The 20,356-nt window shown below is 42.9% G+C and overlaps 1 protein-coding gene across 1 annotated transcript in view; it reads right to left on the bottom strand.

The window, feature by feature from the left end:
* Positions 1 to 609: 609 nt before the first annotated feature.
* The window catches only part of LOC111976901 (plasma membrane calcium-transporting ATPase 3-like), a 41,566-nt gene continuing 21,819 nt past the window's right edge, over positions 610 to 20,356 (bottom strand). Inside the window, exons 6-17 of the mRNA XM_070447927.1 lie at positions 19,920 to 20,162; positions 19,291 to 19,532; positions 18,614 to 18,848; positions 17,870 to 18,049; positions 17,631 to 17,718; positions 17,421 to 17,527; positions 16,902 to 17,093; positions 15,428 to 15,641; positions 13,381 to 13,592; positions 12,887 to 12,994; positions 11,929 to 12,111; positions 610 to 2,001 (exon numbers count right to left, since the gene is read on the bottom strand). Of these exons, the coding sequence (XP_070304028.1) occupies positions 1,570 to 2,001; positions 11,929 to 12,111; positions 12,887 to 12,994; positions 13,381 to 13,592; positions 15,428 to 15,641; positions 16,902 to 17,093; positions 17,421 to 17,527; positions 17,631 to 17,718; positions 17,870 to 18,049; positions 18,614 to 18,848; positions 19,291 to 19,532; positions 19,920 to 20,162 (2,436 nt within the window). The 3' untranslated portion in view covers positions 610 to 1,569. The remainder of the gene's footprint in view (positions 2,002 to 11,928; positions 12,112 to 12,886; positions 12,995 to 13,380; positions 13,593 to 15,427; positions 15,642 to 16,901; positions 17,094 to 17,420; positions 17,528 to 17,630; positions 17,719 to 17,869; positions 18,050 to 18,613; positions 18,849 to 19,290; positions 19,533 to 19,919; positions 20,163 to 20,356) is intronic.

Here is a 20,356-nt window from a genome sequence, read left to right as displayed (position 1 = left end):
ATTCAAACAGTTTTAGAAACTTCAGAGTGTTTTCTATCCAATAGTAATAATATTATGCAAATATTAGCAACTATGACTGAGGAGCAGGCCGTTTACTCTGGGCACCTCTGTGCACCTTTCATCCAAGCTACTCAATACTGCCCCTGCAGCCATAATTAATACACCTTACAGATACCTCAGTTGTCCAACTTATATTGTAACCACATCACTCCCTACGAACATACACTGTGATATAAGGAATTATTTCTCATGGTTGCTGAAATATAAACATTCAGACGGCTTTAATAAGTGCTAAACAAAGCTGGACATCCTATTTGCAACATTCAAAAAACGAAAATGTTCTTAAAACGATGTAGTGTAGAAGCGTAAGTAAAATGTAAAAGTAAAGATGTATTCAATGGATATTGTTCTGATATCTATCTGTGCCCCTGTGAAAGTTGTCACTATTGATCACAGTTGACAGCAGTAAAGCATAGTCGAGTAGAAATACATAAAACATACACACTGATATTGTGTGATAGATTCTAAAGTACATAAAGTAATCATTTCCTTTTCATTTTGTGTTATGAAAAACAAAAATAAAGAGAATGAACAGGGATTAATAAAATAATAACTTAAATAAATTCCTTTAATCTTTATGCGCAACTTAATATTTTGAATACTCAGTTAAGTTGTCCCCTCTGTTCATGGTAGTGTCCAAATAAATAACTTAATTCAAGACATATCTACATGAAGAGAAGAACCAAAACCATGAGTACTACTTTTAATTTGTGACTTTGTTTTAATAGCAGATGTACTATATTGTTACCTTTTTGTGTTTTGAAGTTGTTGTATGTTTATAAATTTATTTCTATAGTTATATTTCTTTTTTTCTTTTTCAAGACATACACAACACATGTAAACACAGAAAAGGAAAAGAAGGACATGACCAGAAGGAGTATATAAAAACAGAAATACAAGGAGACAAATACAGCAGTTAAGCAAACAAACAATACATACAAACATACATCATACATACATACATGGATAGATAAAGCTAATCAATGAAGCATCATTAACTGGAATATAATAATTGTAGTAGTAATTGCAGTAGTAATAACAACAGTAATAATTTGGACAATAATATTTTTAAAAAGCCGAATGAATTAACCCCATTCCACTTTCCATTGAGTCTTTCATCATTTCAATCAAAAGGAAAATAATCAATTCCAGTTCATTCTTGTCTCTACTACACCAATCACTCCTCTATTGCGTGCCTAGATATACATTTCAAAAGTGTCTTTATCAGAGTCTGGTGGGGTTAGCATCGTTGGACTGTGGAGCTTTTTGTGAGGATTTGAGAGTGCTTTGAAGCAGAGAGTGCAGGCTAAAAGCAGTGGCTGTGGGGGGAAAGGTCGGGCAACGAAACAATCCATAAAACCATCGGTCTATACAATGTTATTTCCAGGTAATACTTTCTCTTTCCGTGTCCAGTTCATCTTCATTCCCTCTTTGTTGGGTTACATCCATGTCCATCAAAGTCATCGGTGTTTCCTCTCCCTTCTTATCAACCATGTCCCCAGATCGTAGTTATAAACAGGTCTCCACGTTGTGCAATGGGCTGGCGGGGCGGCAGAGAGAAGCAGCTGGTAGTCTTGCATCTTTTGGGGTCAGATGATCTCCATTCTCAGCAGCAGCAGTGGCGTTGTTGTTGCAGTTGAGTGTAACGGGGAGGCTCTGCTGGCGGTAGGGGGTGGGGCGGGAGGCGGAGCGGTGGCGAGAGGGTGGCTGAGGGGGCTTGGCAAGGGGAGGAGCTTGACGAAGAGCCAGGCGAACGTTGTTGCAGTCTGAGCGCTCTGATTCTTCGGTTTCAATGTCTGTCTCGTCAATCAAGGGGATGTTGTGGACCGAGTCATTGATGAGAAATTCCGGGTGTGCCATGAAGTCGTGGATGGAGTTCTTGGATTCCGGCTTCTCAATGCCATCATAAAGTGGACTACGGAATGCTTTCACCACTTGGATCTATGTTGAGTTTGGTATAATAATGGTCATACAAGGGGGAAAATGCGGAACGGAAAAGGGAATAGATGGGACAAACAAGTGGAGAGAGATTTAGCATTTAAAAAGCGTCACAGTGGCAGATTTATCTGACTAAACTTACCTGAAAAAGTTGTTATGAAAAGATACAACTTTTGATTCTTCTGAAAATTCCAATTAATGTTAATTAAATTCTTAGTCAAAAGTTTTATTGTTGTAGGTTTGCCTGGGTGTGGGCAGGCATGCTTCTTTCTGTCCATTGAGGTAATTCCTAGATATAATTTTTGTCCATTTAGGGCAGGGTTTCCCAAACTATACCCCCCCCCCCTCTCCCCCAGGACCGAGTGTGGGAAACCCTGATTTAGGGGACCACTTTTGTTCAGGAACATGCCCAGAGGCAACATTTCTGTATAGTCTCTTTCAAGGCAATCAATTACCTATGAATTGAAATGCCTCACTGACCGGATTAAGCCTACTGTATTTGTACAATATGTACATGTCCGATCGGGAATACTCTGTAACTTTAAAGCAATTTAGGGGAAGTAAAACAAATGAAAAGGTAACTTAAATAATGAAAAATCAAAGTTGCTGTTGTCAGTTCAATATAAGACATTTTAAATGTATCAAATACTCATTGATGGATGTACAACATTGTCTGACACACTCACACACACACACGCGCACACACATATAGAAACCTTTTTGTACAGAGCTATAAAACGTACATACGGGACAGGTGAAACAACTAGAACACAGAGCATGGGATTGAGACCAGTTTGCAAACCAAACAACAACTGACATGCTGACAGGCTGATCATGTGAGAGCCTCATTTACTGCCATGCTGTAAAAAAAAAAACACATTCAATGTGGTCGTGCATGAGATTGTCTTGATGCAGAAGAAAATGCTTATGGGCGCAGTTGGATGAGCTACTGTATCTACTGACTGTTGCAATGTCCAATGAGCCATAATGCTGCTTGCTACCATTAAAGCAAAGGGAAAATCCTCCACAATACAGACCAGCCACAGTAATAACAGTGTATGTAAAGTAATCAGTTCAACTTTTTAAAATAATTATTGTAAGTGAATTGTACCTTTCTATTGAATATCTTGAACATGTACTTTGTATGTTGTTTTGGGTATATCTCAAGTCGGGTGTTTTAGATTTAAGGACATTAATACAGTCAACCAGATCAGTACAAACATGTCAATATAGTAGACAATGGTTGTATTTCATAAGGCACAATAGTCACCACACTGGAATTGCAAGTGTTGTACAACAAACCATTACCTCCAATGTCAGAACAAATGTATCAAAACTTTTCCTCATAGTCACATAATAAGCATGTGAAACATGTATGATATACCACCAGTTTTTCTGTGTTACACTCTTAGAAAGAAATGTGCTATCTACAACCTAAAAGGGTTCTTTGGCTGTCCTCATAGGAGAACCCTTTGAATAACCCATTTTGGTTCCAGGTAAAACCCTTTTAGTTCCAAGTAGAACCCTTTCCACGGAGGGCTCTACAAGGAACCCAAAAGAGTTTGACCTGGAACCAAAAAGGGTTCTCCTATGGGGACAGCCAAAGAACTCTTTTGGAACCCTTGTTTCTAAGAGTGTACCCCTGTCCCTGTACAAAAATAATAACAAATGATGGGTTATTCATCCACTCAAAGTCAGGACCCATTGACACAGAACTCAACATAGGTCTTAAAGGCATTATGGTGAAGTTGACTTTAATATTGTTAATGAGGAAAACATAAATAAGGTGTTCCTGCAATTACTATGACTGGTCCTAAATTGTAAAGAGATGTGCATATTGTGAAGTATAATCAAATCATAATAATACATTCATTCCCACGGAGAATTTGATGTAAAGCAAATAAGTATGTGAACATGAATGCAATCATATTACGTTGCGATGGACACTTCGGGCTGAATCTTAACTTGATACACTACATGACCAAAAGTATGTGGACACCTGCTCGTCGAACATCTCATTCCAAAATCATGGGCATTAATATGGAGTTGGCGCCCCTTTGCTACTATAACAGCCTCCACTCTTCTGGGAAAGCTTTCCATTAGATGTTGGAACATTGCTGCGGTGACTTGCTTCCATTCAGCCATAAGAGCATCAGTGAGGTCGAGCACTGATGTTGGGCGATTAAGTCTGGCTTGCAGTCCAATTCATCCCAAAGGTGTTCGATGGGGTTGAGGTTAGGGCTCTGTGTAGGCCAGTAAAGCTCTTCCACACCGATCTCAACAAACTATTTCTGTATGGACCTCGCTTTGGGCACGGGGGCATTGTCATGCTGAAACAGGAAAGAGCCTTCCCCAAACTGTTGCCACAAAGTTGAAAGCACAGAATCATCTAGAATGTCATTGTATGCTGTAGTGTTAAGATTTCCCTTCACTAGAACTAAGGGGCCTAGCCTGAACCATGAAAAACAGACCAGACCATCATACCTCCTTCACCAAACTTTACAGCTGGTACTATGCATTGGGGCGGGTAACATTCTCCTGGCATTCGCCAAACACAAATTAGTCCATCGGACTGACAGATGGTGAAGGCGTGATTCATCACTCCAGAGAACTTGTTTCTAGTGCTCCAGAGTCCAATGGCAGCAAGCTTTACATCACTCCAGCCGACGCTTGGCATTGCGCGTGATGATCTTAGGCTTGTGTGCGGCTGCTCGGCCATGGAAACCCATTTTATGAAGCTCCCGATGAACAGTTCTTGTGCTGAAGTTGCTTCCAGAGGCAGTTTGGAACTCGATACTGAGTATTTCAACCAAGGACAGACAATTTTTATGCGCTACGCGCTTCAGCACTTGGTTCGCGTGGCCTACCATTTCGCGGCTTAGCCGTTGTTGCTCCTAGACATTTCCACCTCACAATAACAGCACTTACAGTTGACCTGGGCAGCTCCAGCAGGGCATAAATGTGACGAACTGACTTGCTGGAAAGGTGGCATCCTATGACGGTGCTACGTTGAATGTCACTGAGCTCTTCATTAAGGCCATTCTACTGCCAATGTTTGACTATGGAGATTGCATGGCTGTGTGCTTGCTGTTATACACCTGTCAGCAACGGGTGTGGCTGAAATAGCCGAATCCACTAATTTGAAGGGGTGTCCATGTAACAGTATAACTTTATGGCGTCCCCTCGCCCCGACTCGGGCGCGAACCAGGGACCCTCTGCACACATCAACAACGGTCGCCCACGAAGCATCGTTACCCATCGCTCCACAAAGGCCGCGGCCCTTGCAGAGCAAGGGGAACCACTAAGTCTAGGTTTCAGAGCAAGTGACGTAACTGATTGAAACGCTATTAGCGCGGCGTACCCGCTAACTTGCTAGCCATTTCACATCCGTTACACTCACCCCCCTTTCAACCTCCTCCTTTTCCGCAGCAACCAGTGATCCGGGTCAACAGCATCAATGTAACAGTATAACTTTACGGCGTCCCCTCGCCCCGACTCGGGCGCGAACCAGGCCCCTCTGCACACATCAACAACGGTCGTCCACGAAGCATCGTTACCCATCGCTCCACAAAGGCCGCGGCCCTTGCAGAGCAAGGGGAACCACCACTTCTAGGTTTCAGAGCAAGTGACGTAACTGATTGAAACGTTATTAGCGCGGCGTACCCGCTAACTAGCTAGCCATTTCACATCCGTTACATACACATATTTTTGTATATATAGTGTACATGCAAGTAACCCTTGTTTAAATCATACGCTGATTTAAAAAGAGGGATTCGAGCGAAAGTCAGAGTTATGGATGAGCATTAGGAATTCTGTTTGCTCAGTGTACTGTACTTCAGCATGCACAAACAATACGATTTGTTTGTTTATTACCCCAGCAAGCATAGCCATAAAAAAAACATTTCTTCAGCAAGCACATCCAAAAAGACCAACTTTTGTAGCAAGCACAACCAAAAAATACCCATTCTACCTCTGAAAATGACCACAAAGATCTTGGACAAGAAGCGACATTACCCAATAACCATGTTGTGATGAGGGAGTGAGGCAACACAAAGACAATGTTAAGGTTGACTTGTGCTAATTCTTTTTCTCTCTCTCTAAGAGCTGTTTGTTTCCATTAAGTAAATTATTTAGAAAAACACATAATTCTTAGGTACCCTCTGAATTAATGTCCCCTTGCGGAAGTTGTAAACTTTCGAGTATAGGTCCCACAATGGTCAATACCAAACAGCTGTTGAAAATGAAATATTATTCAAGTCAATGTATTCACTTGGTTTCTTTTAAATGGGCCACCTAACTTTGAGAAGAAAATGAGAATGCCTGTTTTTTTGCGTTGGAGGTTGAATCCCATGGACGCTCCAGACGTATTGAATGACACTAGACAAAGGAAGAGAGGATGTTGGAGGGGAGGACAGACAGGTATTAATGATAKTCAAGGTTGGGCTCAATTAATTTCCACTCGGTCAATTCAGGGAACAAAGAGGAAATTAAATTCATGAATTGGTAAAACAATTCTCAGTGAAGATAATGGACCATCCATCAATGTACATTCCATTCCTGAATTGAATTCAGTTGAAATGATCCCAACCCTGACACAACATTTAGGATTTTCTTCACAAGTCGTTTTTCTAAACCAAGACATTCAGCTAGTGATCAGATTAATATGAGTGTGATTCATAGTCTTCATAAAGCCATGAGAAACATAGGACAGGTGGGTGTGATTCATAGTCTTCATAAAGCCATGAGAAACAATAGCGACAGCGGTGGGTGTGATTCATAGTCTTCATAAAGCCATGAGAAACATAGGACAGGTGGTGTGATTCATAGTCTACAACATATTCATAAAGCCATGAGAAACATAGGACAGGTGAGTGATTCATAGTCTTCATAAAGCCATGAGAAACATAGGACAGGTGTGTGATTCATAGTCTTCAAAAGCCATGAGAAACATAGGACAGGTGAGTGATTCATAGTCTTCATAAAGCCATGAGAAACATAGGACAGGTGAGTGATTCATAGTCTTCATAAAGCCATGAGAAAACATAGGACAGGTGAGTGATTATAGTCTTCATAAAGCCATGAGAAACATAGGACAGGTGAGTGATTCATAGTCTTCATAAAGCCATGAGAAACATAGGACAGGTGAGTGATTCATAGTCTTCATAAAGCCATGAGAAACATAGGACAGGTGAGTAGTTCATAGTCTTCATAAAGCCATGAGAAACATAGGACAGGTGAGTGATTCATAGTCTTCATAAAGCCATGAGAAACATAGGACAGGTGTAAAAAACATAGAAACAGAAACATAGGACAAGGAAAACAGACATTGTGGTAATAAACATATAGATCAGACTCCTAATTTGGGAAGTGTGTTTGGAGTGTTGCACACGTATGGATCTCAAGTTAGGATTCAGCCCATAGAGAGCTACCTATGATCACTGAACTGACAACCACACCGTCTGGAAAGTAAAGAACATTAAGGGGAAATGATAAGTACCTATAAAGCTGAAGAGCAAAATAATAAGTAAAAGACATTGCTTGGATCAACGCAAATTCCTTCTATAGTTAGAGTTAGAAGTTAGAGTTCCTACATTCAGATATCTACTAATCTTCCTTATAGACAAGGTAATCTGGAGCTGTTTATAAATTAAATAAAGAAGTCCTTAATGGAAATGATGAGGCAAAATGCACAACACTTGAGGGACTGTTTTTTAAAATGTGGGTTGGTTGGATGAATGCATGGATATTGCATTATACCAATTACACCACATACATCCAAATTAACCTCCTGCAAAGTCGACAGATCAAAGGAAAGAAAAACAGGCAGATCACACCTTTTACACCGAAATACAATCTAGTCTGATGTGTAATCCTGTCTCTTGCATGGTTTACACCTTGTGCTAACATGTGGGTCTTGTGATCTGATCAATACGATCCAATCACTATCTGATCAATGTTTGTCGTGTCTATACATGGTGTAAAAATGTGTCTGTTATCCGTCAACTGTGTCCACAATTTGACCAGATTTCCTGGTGCCTCCCTGTATGCTAATTATTTGACAGTCATTCTTTCACAATAATATTAATTAATGAATTTCTTAAGATGACTACTGATGCTATAAGTCAATGGTGCTAGCGGTCAATGATTTTAGTGGCCGATATAATGATGATTTAAATGGTTTGACCTTCCAGATCTGTTTACACTTGATTGATATCCAGATACAATGGGTCCTTGACTACCACCGGAGGTGGTCAGGAAGATCTAATCACAATCAAATCACAATTAGTCTTTTAATCATCTACACCTGACAAAAACACACAAAAAAGTAGGCCTATGTTAGGAAATAGAAAGGAAATAAAAATGTCTTCCTTCATGAGATGCAGAACCTACAACAAGAGAACAAAAGAAACCAAGTAAAATGAGAGTAGTTATTTGTACAAAGCAACACTGCAGATCCTTATTTGGCAGTCTGATCAGACCTAGGGACAGAGAAATTGTTTTATTGGTAAGGTGACCAAAACCGGATGTCTCAAATGTCACTGTTGCAGGTTATACTCGAAGGTTTACAACTTTCCAGAAGCGCACACACTGGAAAATAAATGTAACTATTTTTCTTTTGTGTGTCCCTTTTTACCTTGGTTTGTCATCTCAGAAATTGGCATGGCTGCGTCATTGTAATGCTCTGAATAAAATGTCGATCTCATTGAAAATAAGGAGCATACAGACAGTCTTCTCCGGGCAGTTTGAAACACAATTGATCACAGACTGTGTCGAGCCAAACAAAGCAGCAAGATAAAGAAATAGATTACGGCCAGCATTAAATCAGATTAAGGGTAACCCGTGTTAGCCGACAAACGCATGGCTCTTGTTCAGGCGGTGTTGGAGGTATAACTGGGGTATGAGCTGTCAAATTAGTGAGCTGCTGCTCTTGTGGTCATTGTCAAAAACCATCCCTTCTTTCCCTACCGCATTAGTAGTTCAAAACGGTGATTTAATGTGTAGACTATATCAATATAAATAAAAAGAATGACACTATATAAAAAGAATGACACTCAAATGTAAAATCATTCAACGAAATTCATAGCCCACGTTACACATAAAAAAAATATATAACAAAAATCAATTATATTCTTTATGTGTTCATTAAATACTGCTTGCCAGCTAATGATCATGTTTGAAGAAGTGAAGTAGTCTATACTGAATTAAGAAGACAAACGAGTATGCAGCCTGACACTTGAATAAGAGTCATGCGGTTGTCGGCTAGCACGGTTCTGATTGAATCCTGGACTAAGATCATGAGGTAGTAGTGAAAAGGATGTAAAGAAATATTAAATTAACAACTAATACAACAACAAAAGTCAAATAAAAAGGTCAGTGGGTCAGGCGCCTCAGTGTTGGCTCCCCCACTCCCCAACACACAAACACGCACATAGACAAACACACGTATTGTTGATGCTTAATTGCATTTCTGGGCAGGCAAAGGTGCATTTCAACATGCTCATTTTGATGATGGTGAGTGGACTGTTTTTTGTTGTGTGCCGTTAATGGATGGCAGAAACTCACTCCCAGGCGCACCAGTTGCATTGGCAGTGGAGAGAACTACGTGAGTGGGAGTAGAAATATTGGTTACGTCATGGAGTTGGCTGAGAACTGAGGAGCGACGTCGCGCAGCACCCTGAAAGGAACCACTTCTCTTGAAGGTACTCACTACCTCCATCTGTTGGAGAAGAGAGAGAGGATATTACAGAGAGGACATGACAGTCGTGCAGTAACTCATGTCAGTTGGTAGGGGGCCCTGTGATGCATATTGGAGGGAACCAGCACGCAGAATGAATCACGTTTAAAGGGATGGTATAGTAGAACGTTTTGTAGAGGTCATGTTCCACTATGGAGGTATCAAAAGCATGTATTAGATACAAAAAGGCATTTTAATAGACAATCCTAATCCAATTTAGAACTCTGTTTTTAATCAATGATGTTGCCCTCAAAATATGGACTGGTAATGTTTTTCTATGTCTCATCTAGATGTTGGTGTGTGTACAAGAAAGACAACAATTACAACTCTTGTAAAATATTTTGTATACTTGTTTTTAGGATTGATTAACAATGAACAAAGGATACATCAAAAATAATGACAGAATCTGTAATAATAGCAATGACATGAGGAAGAAGGAGAAAAAGTATTATAGTGAGAAATCTGAACATGCAATGGAATCAAAATTACTCTTATAGGTTACAACAATATACATAATGATGTTTGTCCTATCGATAAATACAGTGCCTTCAGTAAGTATTCACACCCCTTGAAACTTTGTAACATAACACATTTAGTTGTGTTACAAAGTGGGATTAAAATGGATTTAATTGTAATGTTTTGTCATCAATCTACACAAAATACTCTGTAATGTTAAAAGTGGAAGAAAAATGTGAACATTTATACAAAATAAAACACTGAGTCAATACATGTTAGAAACAACTTTGGCAGCGATTACAGCTGTGAGTCTTTTTGGGTAAGTCTTCAAGAGCATTGTACACCGGGATTGTACAATATTTGCCCCTTATTCTTTTCCAAATTCTTCAAGCTCTCTTAAGTTGGCTGTTGATAATTGCTAGACAGACATTTTCAAGTCTTGCCATAGATTTTCAAGCCGATTTAAGTCAAAACTGTAACTTGGCCACTCAGGAACATTCAATGCCATCTTGGTTAGCAAGTCTCTTGGTTAGATTTGGCCTTGTGATTTAGGTTATTGTCCTGCTGAAAGGTGAATTTGTCTCCCAGTGTCCATTGGAAAGCAGACTGAACCAGGTTTTCCTATAGGATTTTGCCTGTGCTTAGCTGTATTCTATTTTTGTTTTCAGGACAAAAAGTTTATTTCTTTGCCACATTTACTTAAGTGTCTTGTTGCAAACAGGATGCATGTTTTGGAATATTTTGATTCTGTACAGGCTTCCTTCTTTTCCCTCTGTCAATTAGGTTAATATTGTGGCATAACTACAATGTTGTTGATCCATCCTCAGTTTTCTCATATCACAACCATTAAAATCTGTAACCGTTTTTAAATCCCCACTGGCCTTATGGTGAAATTCCTGAGCGGTTTTCTTCCTCTCCGGCAACTGGAAGGAAGGTTAGGAATGATGCCTGTATCTTTGTAGTGACTGGGTGCCCTTCTTTGCAAGGCATTGGAAAACCTCCCTAGTCTTTGTGGTCGAATCTGTTCTTGAAAAACCATTACTTGATTGAGGGACCTTACAGATAATTGTACAGTATGTGTGGGTTACAGAACTGGGGGTAGTCATAAAAAATCATGTTAACCACTATTATTGAACATAATTGAGTCCATGCAACTTATGTGATTTGTTAAGTACAATGTTACTGTTGAATTTATTTAGGCTTCCATAACAAAGGGGTTGAATACTTATTGACTCAAGATATTTCAGCTTTTCATTTTTAATTAATACAAAAAAATCTATAAAACCAAAATTCCACTTTGACATTATGGGGTATTGTGTGTAGGGCAGATCCACAAAATTCAAGCTGTAACACAACAAAATGTGGAAAAAGTAAAGGGGTGTGAATATTTTCTGAAGGCACTGTATAGGAAAACGTCTTTGGTATCTGACAGAATGATCCAAACCCATTGTATTTTAAATAAGATTGCATAAAATAGAACTTTTTTGAATGAGAATATTATGTGCATGTTTTACTCTGTTCACATCACTGGTTCATATCATATAAGAAAACAAGGAATTAATTGTGGTGAAATGAATTAAGGCATCAAAAGGTGAATAAAGAGATACACAAATCAACAGAGATGAGTCGAGCAAGCAAAAAAAGACTCCTCTTCATAGGACAGTACAGTACATACTACAGTATAGCCCTTGTTGGAGAAAGACAAGGGACAGGGAATTGTGGAGCCCAATGCACTGTACCTGAGTTTGAATGCGATTGAGGCCCCTGAACCAGAGGATCTGCCCTCGACGCAGCTCCCTCTCGGCATGGTCAATCTCTTGCTCATCATCTGCCATGTCATCATCAATCATCTCCTCCTTACCGAGCGCATGACCCGCCTCCTTCAGACAGGGCAGGCGGCTGGTGGGTACCGTGGTGATGAGCTGTTTGGGTCAGGGTCAGTGTTAGTTGACAAGGAGAAGAACACAACTTGTAAAACAAAGGGTTTCGGTCTGGTGGGTCTTACATGCTGACCAGACGTCTGCGTGCGCCATCGTGCGCATGTTGATTTTGTCCACCCACACCAGACACGATCAGGACACGCAGGTTGAAATATCAAAACGAACTCTGAACCAACTATATTAATTTGGAGACAGGTTGAAAAGCATTAAACATTTATGGCAATTTAGCTAGCTAGCTTGCTTTTGCTAGCTAATTTGTCCTCGGATATAAACATTGGGTTGTTATTTTACCTGAAATGCACAAGGTCCTCTACACCGACAATTAATCCACAGAAAAAAGGGTAAACAGAGTTTGTTTCTAGTTATCTCTCCTCCTTCAGGCTTCTTCTTCTTTGGACTTTATATGGCGGTTGGCAACCAAATTTAAGGTGCATTATCACTACCAACTGGACTGGAGTGGGAACCTCAGTTCATCTTTCAATCACCCACATGGGTATAGGCTCCTAAAAACCAATTAGGAGATGGGAGAGGCAGGACTTGCGTGTCCTGATCGCGTCTGGTGTGGGTGGACAAAATCAACAGTCTGGCAGTCTGGTCAGCATGTTAGGCAGTCCTTCCTGTGTAAAAGCCAACTAAAGACTAGGTTATGGATATGTGGGTTTGTCTATGTCAAAGACCTTAATTGGTTCTTGACACAAAACCACTGTAGAACCACAGTTTGAGTAACACATTTACACATTAACTCCAGCATAAGTACCTGTCCCCACAGCAGCTCTCCTACTCCCACGAGCAGACACCACAGCCACTGCTCCACATTGAGTGGTGTGCAGCTGAAAGGTTTCCCCCCAAACTGCACAATCACAAACTGTACAGAACAAGACACAGGATGAGAGAGATTTGATCACAAAAAGTGGTTGCCATTGGTTAGCACAACATATCCTGTGAGACAATAATTAAGTAGGAATGATTATTAGGTACAGTATATGACATGGTTGAATAACATTACTAGTGTTGCTATAATGTAAAGCAAGGATGGGCAACTGGCGGCTTGTAGGCCGCATGCTCCTCTTTTGAAAAGGGTCTGAATTTACTGTTGCGAGTTAGAATAGCAGAGGGGTATGGATGTGGGTACGTAGACCTGTGAGCAACTACAGCCCCTCATGATGAGTTTTATATTTTTTGTGGTCCTCACCCCCATCAAAGTTGCCCATCCCTGAACGTATAAGAAGGAAACGCTTATGGTCCTCTTACCTGCATTAAAAAAGTCCCCAGCACAATACTGCAGAAAATAGGGTTGTGGAATATGCCGTCAAAAACGTTCCTTTCACCGTGGATCTTACGGGCATTGATCTCGTTGAACAGTTGCATGAGCACAAAGGTGTTGAAGATGATAGTGTAGTGCTCGGAGGGGGGAGAGTGCAGAGGGGCGTTGCGTCCACTATCAATGTTGAAGATGTTCTCTCCTGAGATGGAGAGGAACACAAAAAAGATAAGGGGACAATAGAGTCACAGGTTGAAAAGAAAACCTATACTTATACCTATAAAGATATACTTCCTACTTCCAAGCAAAGGCATACTAAATGATCATGTAAAACGCTACAAGCTAAACCTTTTTGTCCCTCACTAATGCCTTTTCTTACACCCTCCCTTCCTCTTCCCCCACCTCCAGTCTCTGTCCCTCCTCCCATCTCCAGTCTCCGTCCCGCCTCCCATCTCCAGTTTCCATCCCTCCTCCCATCTCCAGTCTCCGTCCCTCCCATCTCCAGTCTCTGTCCCTCCCATCTCCAGTCTCCGTCCCTCCCATCTCCAGTCTCTGTCCCTCCTCCCATCGCCAGTCTCTCCCTCCTTCCATTCCAGTCTCCAGTCTCATCCTCCCATCTCCGTCTCATCCCTCCTCCCATCTCCAGTCTCTGTCCCTTCCTCCCATCTCCATGCCCTCCGTCCCTCCTTCCATCTCTCAATCTCCTTCCCTCATTCCTCCTCCCATCTTCAGTCTCCGTCTCTCCTCCCATCTCCTGCCTCTGTCCGTCCTCCCATCTCCTGAGCCTCTGTCCCTGCCCATCTCCAGTCTCCGTCTCTCATCCCATCTCCAGTCTCCGTCCCTCCTCCAGTCTCCATCCTCCTCCGATCTCAGCCTCTGTCCCCTCCCATCTTCAATCTCCCATCCCTCCCACCTCCTCCGCATCTTCCGTAATTTCTCCATCTCAGTCTCTGTCCTCCTCCATCTCCAGTCTCCATCCCTCTCCCATCTCCAGTCTCCGTCCCTCCTCCCATCTCCAGTCTCCATCCCTCCTTCCATCTCCAGTCTCATCCCCTCCTCCATCTTCAGTCTCCGTCCCTCCTCCCATCTCCAGCTTCCTTCCCTCCTCCCATCTCCAGTCTACGTCCCTCCTCCCTTCTCCAGTTCTCCGTCCCTCCTCCCATCTACAGCCTCCGTCCCCTCCCATCTCCAGTCTCCATCCCTCTCCCATCTCCCAGTCTCTCCTCCTCCCATCTCCAGTCTCTCCGTCCCTCCTCCCATCTCCAGTCTCTGTCCCTCCTCCCTTCTCCAGTCTCCGTCCCTCTCCCATCTATGCCTCCGCCCCTCCTCCCATCTCCAGTCTCCGTTTCCGCCTCCCATCTCCAGTTCCGTCTCTCCTCCCATCTCCAGTCTCCGTCCCTCCTCCATCTCCAGTCTCCGTCCCTCTTTCATCTCCAGTCTCATCCCTCATCCCTCCTCCCATCTTCAGTCTCCGTCTCTCCTCCCATCTCCAATCTCCGTCCCTCCTCCCATCTCCAGTCTTGTCCATCCTCCCATCTCCAGCCTCCGTCCCTCCTCCCATCTCAGCTCCGTCCCTCACCCATCTCCAGTCTCCGTCCCTCCTCATCTCCAGTCTCTCCCTCCTCCCATCTCCAGTTTCCATCCCTCCCCATCTCCAGCCTCCGTCCCTCCTCCCATCTCCAGTCTCCGTTCCTCCCATCTCAATCTCCGTAATTTCTCCCATCTCCAGTCTCTGTCCTCCCTCCCATCTCCATCTCCGTCTCTCTCCCATCTCCAGTCTCCGTCCCTCCTCCCATCTCCAGTCTCCGTCCCTCCTTCCATCTCCAGTCTTATCCCTCATCCCTCCTCCCATCTTAAGTCTCCGTCCCTCCTCCCATCTCCAGCCTCCGTCCCTCCTCCCATCTCCAGTCTCCGTCTCTCCTCCCATCTCCAGCCTCTGTCCTTGTCCCATCTAAAGTCTCCGTCCCTGCTCCCATCTCCAGTCTCTACCCTCCCCCCTAGTCTCCAGTCTCGCACCTCCTCCTCCTTTGTGCGTACCTGCAAACAGCAGGGTGAAGATAATGGTGAGCTGGTAGATGGCATGGCCCAGGATGTTCTTCATCATGGTCCGGGAGATGAGGGGGTTGTTGCGGCCATAAGGCTTCCTCAGGAGCAGGGACTCAGTGGGCGGCTCAGTGGCTAGGGCCAGGGAGGCAAAGGTGTCCATGATCAGGTTCACCCATAACATCTGGACAGCCTTCAGGGGAGAGTCCTGGAGGGGGGAGAGAGAGGGAGGGGGTATGGAGAAGGAGATGTAAGGAGCGAGGGAGGTAGAGGGAGAGAAAGAGGCAGAGAGAGGGGAGGAGGCAGGCAGAGAGAGGGAGGTAACAGGGAGAGAGGCAGAGAGGTAAAGAGAGAGAAAGAGAGGTAGGGAGAGATAATTTTGCTTTAAAGCTTGTTTGGAATGTCCGTAGACCGTTACCTACACTACCGTTCAAAAGTTTAGGGTCACCGCAAAACACCAGTCTCAACGTCAACAGTGAAGAGGATGCTGGCCTTCTAGGCAGAGTTCCTCTGTCCAGTGTCTGTGTTCTTTTGACCATCTTAATCTTTTATTTTTATTGGCCAGCCTGAGATATGGCTTTTTCATTGCAACTCTGCCTAGAAGGCCAGCATCCCGGAGTCACCTCTTCACTGTTGACGTTGAGACTGGTGTTTTGTGGGTACTATGTATTGAAGCTGCCAGTTGAGGACTTGTGAGGCATCTGTTTCTCAAATTAGACACTCTAATGTACTTGTCCTCTTGCTCAGTTGTAAACCGGGGCCTCCCACTCCTCTTTCTATTCTGGTTAGGGCCAGTTTGCTCTGTTCTTTGAAAGAAGTAGTACACGGCGTTGTACGAGATCTTCAGTTTCTTGGCAATTTATCGCATGGAATAGCCTTCATTTCTCAGAACAAGAATAGACTGACGAGTTTCAGAAGAAAGGTCTTTGTTTTTGTCCATGTTGAGCCTGTAATCAAACCCACAAATGCTGATGCTCCAGATACTCAACTATTCTAAAAAAGGCCAGTTGTATTGCTTATTTAATCAGAACAACAGTTTTCAGCTGTGCTAACATAATTGCAAAAGGGCTTTCTAATGATCAATTAGCCTTTTAAAATGATAAACTTGGATTAGCTAACACAACGTGCCATTGGAACACAGGAGTGATGGTTGCTGATAATGGGCCTCTGTACGCCTATGTAGATATTCCATAAAAAATCTGCCGTTTCCAGCTACAATAGTCATTTACAACATTAACAATGTCTACACTGTATTTCGGATCAATTTGATGTTATTTTAATGGACAAAAAAAGGTGCTTTTCTTTCAAAAACAAGGAAATGTATAAGTGACCCCAAACTTTTGAACAGTAGTGTAGATCTTTGACCATTTCCTAGTGAGTTACTTACAGTAAGTGGTCCATTTGGAATTTACACAACAGTGAATTGTGGTGTGGTGTGGAGTGCGAGAGTCAGAGATGGAGTGAGTACCTGTGTGATACAGGCGCCGGTGAAGGCCACGATGACAGCCACCACGTTGACAGTGAGCTGGAACTGGAGGAACTTGGAGATGCTGTCATAGACGTTGCGGCCCCACATGACTGCCTTCACAATGCTAGAGAAGTTGTCATCAGTCAGGATGATGTCAGAGGCTTCCTTGGCTACGTCAGTACCAGCGATGCCCTACACAGAGCCACAAAAAATAGCCACTTTAAATGTACACTGCTTTGAAAAGTATTCACAGGTCTCACATTAAAAAAACAATACATGTCAGTAATACCTATTTATGTGCATGATAGTTACATAGTAGTAATGTATTGTAAGTACTAATGTAACAATACTAAAGTACATACCATGCCTATGTAACTATATTGTAAATACATAGGGTACATTTAGTGAAATGTAGCGTTAAGTATGGGATTTAATATCTCCCCAAATGTACTATTACTAAAGATGTGTGTCATCACCATCATCATCATCATCATCATAATCATCATTTAGATGACTCACCATGGCAAAGCCAACATCGGCCTTCTTCAGGGCAGGTCCGTCGTTTGTCCCGTCCCCTGTCACTGCCACTACCTGCCGCTGCTCCAGTACGGTGCTGTCTATGATGCCTGCAGGAAGAGAAAGTTATCATTGGAAATTATAGAGATGCATGGTTTACCATCTGTTTACAAAAATAGTACTGTAGCTTTGAGTGGAGTTTCTCTGACCCACCTTTGACCAGTGTATGTTTGTCTGTAGGTGAGGACCTAGCCAGAACTCTTAGTTTGGGCCAAACCTTATCAATGCGCTCCTGCTCAACCTGTAAGAAATAACGATTGTATTATAGGGGTATCCACAGAAACTGTTGAGTCTTGTAACACTGAGTTATTGAAGCTAATGAATTGAGTCAGGGCACTTGCATTTTTTGTCAGTAAAAGAGTATCAAACAATACATGAATGACGAATTCTACCTCTCCTTTCTCATTTCTGATTCGTCGGTTGAATTCCTTCCCGTCTATACACAGGAAGTCATCCCCAGGCTGGATGATGCCACACTTGGCAGCGATGGCGCGCGCTGTGTTGATGTTGTCACCTGTCACCATACGCACAGTGATACCTGCCCGCTGGCATTTCTTGATAGCATCTGGGACCTGGTTAGAAAAGACACCAGAGTTTTGCTAAAGCCTTGGCACACCCTCTTACTAGCTGATGTACATGATACTACAGAGAAATTATTGAATATTTACTAAACCTACAACTATAACAAAACCTATCATTTGGAAACCCCGAATTAAAATCTTGCAACATTGTGATTTGTCAAAATGATCAGTGACAAAAAATCAAGGCACTGGAACAATGTTCCTTGTTAGTTGTCGCATCCCAGTCTGTTGACAGACGCTACGGTGCCATTTATGTTATGTGTGTCTGTCCATGAGAGATTACAATACCTATAACTATATACCTACTGTATAACAAAACCTGTTGTGTCATCCTACTGTGCCAGCCCTTCCATAAGGGCAAGCTTCTCCCCACTCTAATCCTAGGTTTTTACAAGTTCTTATTTAGACATTTTTCAACGGAATTATCCACTTGAAACGAAGAGCAAGTAACAGACAATTGTCATCCCTGTGGAAAAACTCCACTCCAAATCTACCTACATCTGTGAAAACAAATGCACCCCAATAGAGAATCCCTCTGCGTAAGGTCTTGGTTACCTCTGGGCGGACAGGGTCCTCGATGCCCACCACTGTGATACAGATGAGGTCACTGACGATGCCAGCCTCGTCCTCCCAGTCAGGCTCAGGGCTGGCCGGCAGGTCCTTGTAGGCCACGCAGATGGTGCGCAGGCCGTCGCAGGCCATGGGCTCGATCACCTTCTTCACCATCTCGTCCCTGTCCCGCGGGCGGAAACCCCGTGGATCGCCACCACCAGCCATGATAGAGGAGCATCTGACAGACAGAGAGTCAGGACACAGATGCTCTGTATGTTAGGGCACAATATTAATGTTTGTCATTTTGTTTTGATCATCAATTCTCATTCAAGGCCCACTTTATCTTGAGGCCCCTACCACCCCTTTCTCTATCAAAGCTGTAGCCTCTATCAAATCCAACTTTGGGCTTTATTCAATCCGTATTGCGGAAGTTCCGCATTACAGCGTGATTTAAATTGAAAGGCAATGTTCTCGCGTTAGAGGAGACTGCATTCACGGTAAATGCTGCATATGTTGGCTCAATCGGAATTTACCTTTACAATTCTATCAAGCTTCAGCAATACGGATTGAATAGAGCCCTTTATTTGTATGCGTGATTCACAGGGAAACTACTTTTCCTACTTGTCATGACAAGGCAGGCAGACAAGGCAGGCCGTCTCCAGCCTGAGAGTCAGACTCACTTCTTGAGCAGGATCTCAGAGGCCCCCTTGCTGTAGAGGCGGAAGGATCCATCAGGCAGCTGCACCACCGTGCTCATGGACTTGCGCACAGAGTTGAAGGTGTAGACCTTGTAGAGCTTCTCCTCAGGGATCTGTTCCCTCACAGGGGCATAGTCCCTCTTCAGGTCCAGGATGAAGCCAAGTAGTGCACACTCTGTCTTGTTGCCCACCTGCTTGGGTAGGCCTCCCTCCTTATCCGGGGGCTAAGGGATAAAAGATCCCATGTTTTTGCTCAATAAGTGTGGAGGAAAAAGACAGAATAGGAGACTGGGCAAAATGCACATTTGTATGTAAATTTGTATGTAAATTCTGAATTCTATGAATGGCTTATATATGTTGTGTTAACATGAACAAAATAAATGTCCATCCAAATGGCCAATAAAGATGTAAATGTCTTTGCCAGTTAACCAGAAAATAACCAGAAAAGATAATGTTGTGTCCCTTTACCATTCCGCATTGCAGACATTATCCACAATATAAATGTGGGAGCAAGCCAAGGTTGCTAATTCGACAGAAGAAATGGACATTCTAAAACCAAGCATTCAACAATGTGCAGGTATCTATCTATCTTTCATAATCCACCCTCTCACCATAATCTTGGAGGTGTAGGCGCTGTTGACAGCTATGGCGTTGACGAGCGTGTCCAGCACTTTAGGATTCATCTGGTCAGGGTGTGGGACCTTGTGGAAGTGCTGGTCGCCCGCGTAGGCCTGCACCACGGTCATTCGGTTGGTAGTGAGGGTGCCTGTCTTGTCGGAGCAGATGGCCGTGGCATTGCCCATGGTCTCACAGGCATCCAGGTGGCGCACCAAGTTATTGTCCTTCATCATTTTCTACAGGTAAGGAGGAGGAAACAGACGGAGAGGGATCTTACTGTTAGGCCTCCACCTGAGATACTACAATACAATTCAGCTGCATGTACAATATATAGTATAGTGTAATCGTGCCTTGATTTTGCCATATGGGGGATATTCGAGCAAAAACACGATTTAAAACTTCTTGTCAATAGGGGGGCGCTGTTTTCACT

This window comes from Salvelinus sp. IW2-2015, linkage group LG17 (genome assembly GCF_002910315.2).
Source record: "Salvelinus sp. IW2-2015 linkage group LG17, ASM291031v2, whole genome shotgun sequence".
NCBI lineage: Eukaryota > Metazoa > Chordata > Actinopteri > Salmoniformes > Salmonidae > Salvelinus > Salvelinus sp. IW2-2015.
Note: the sequence above shows the minus strand (reverse complement) of the source record. Positions and strands in the feature narration are given on the sequence as shown.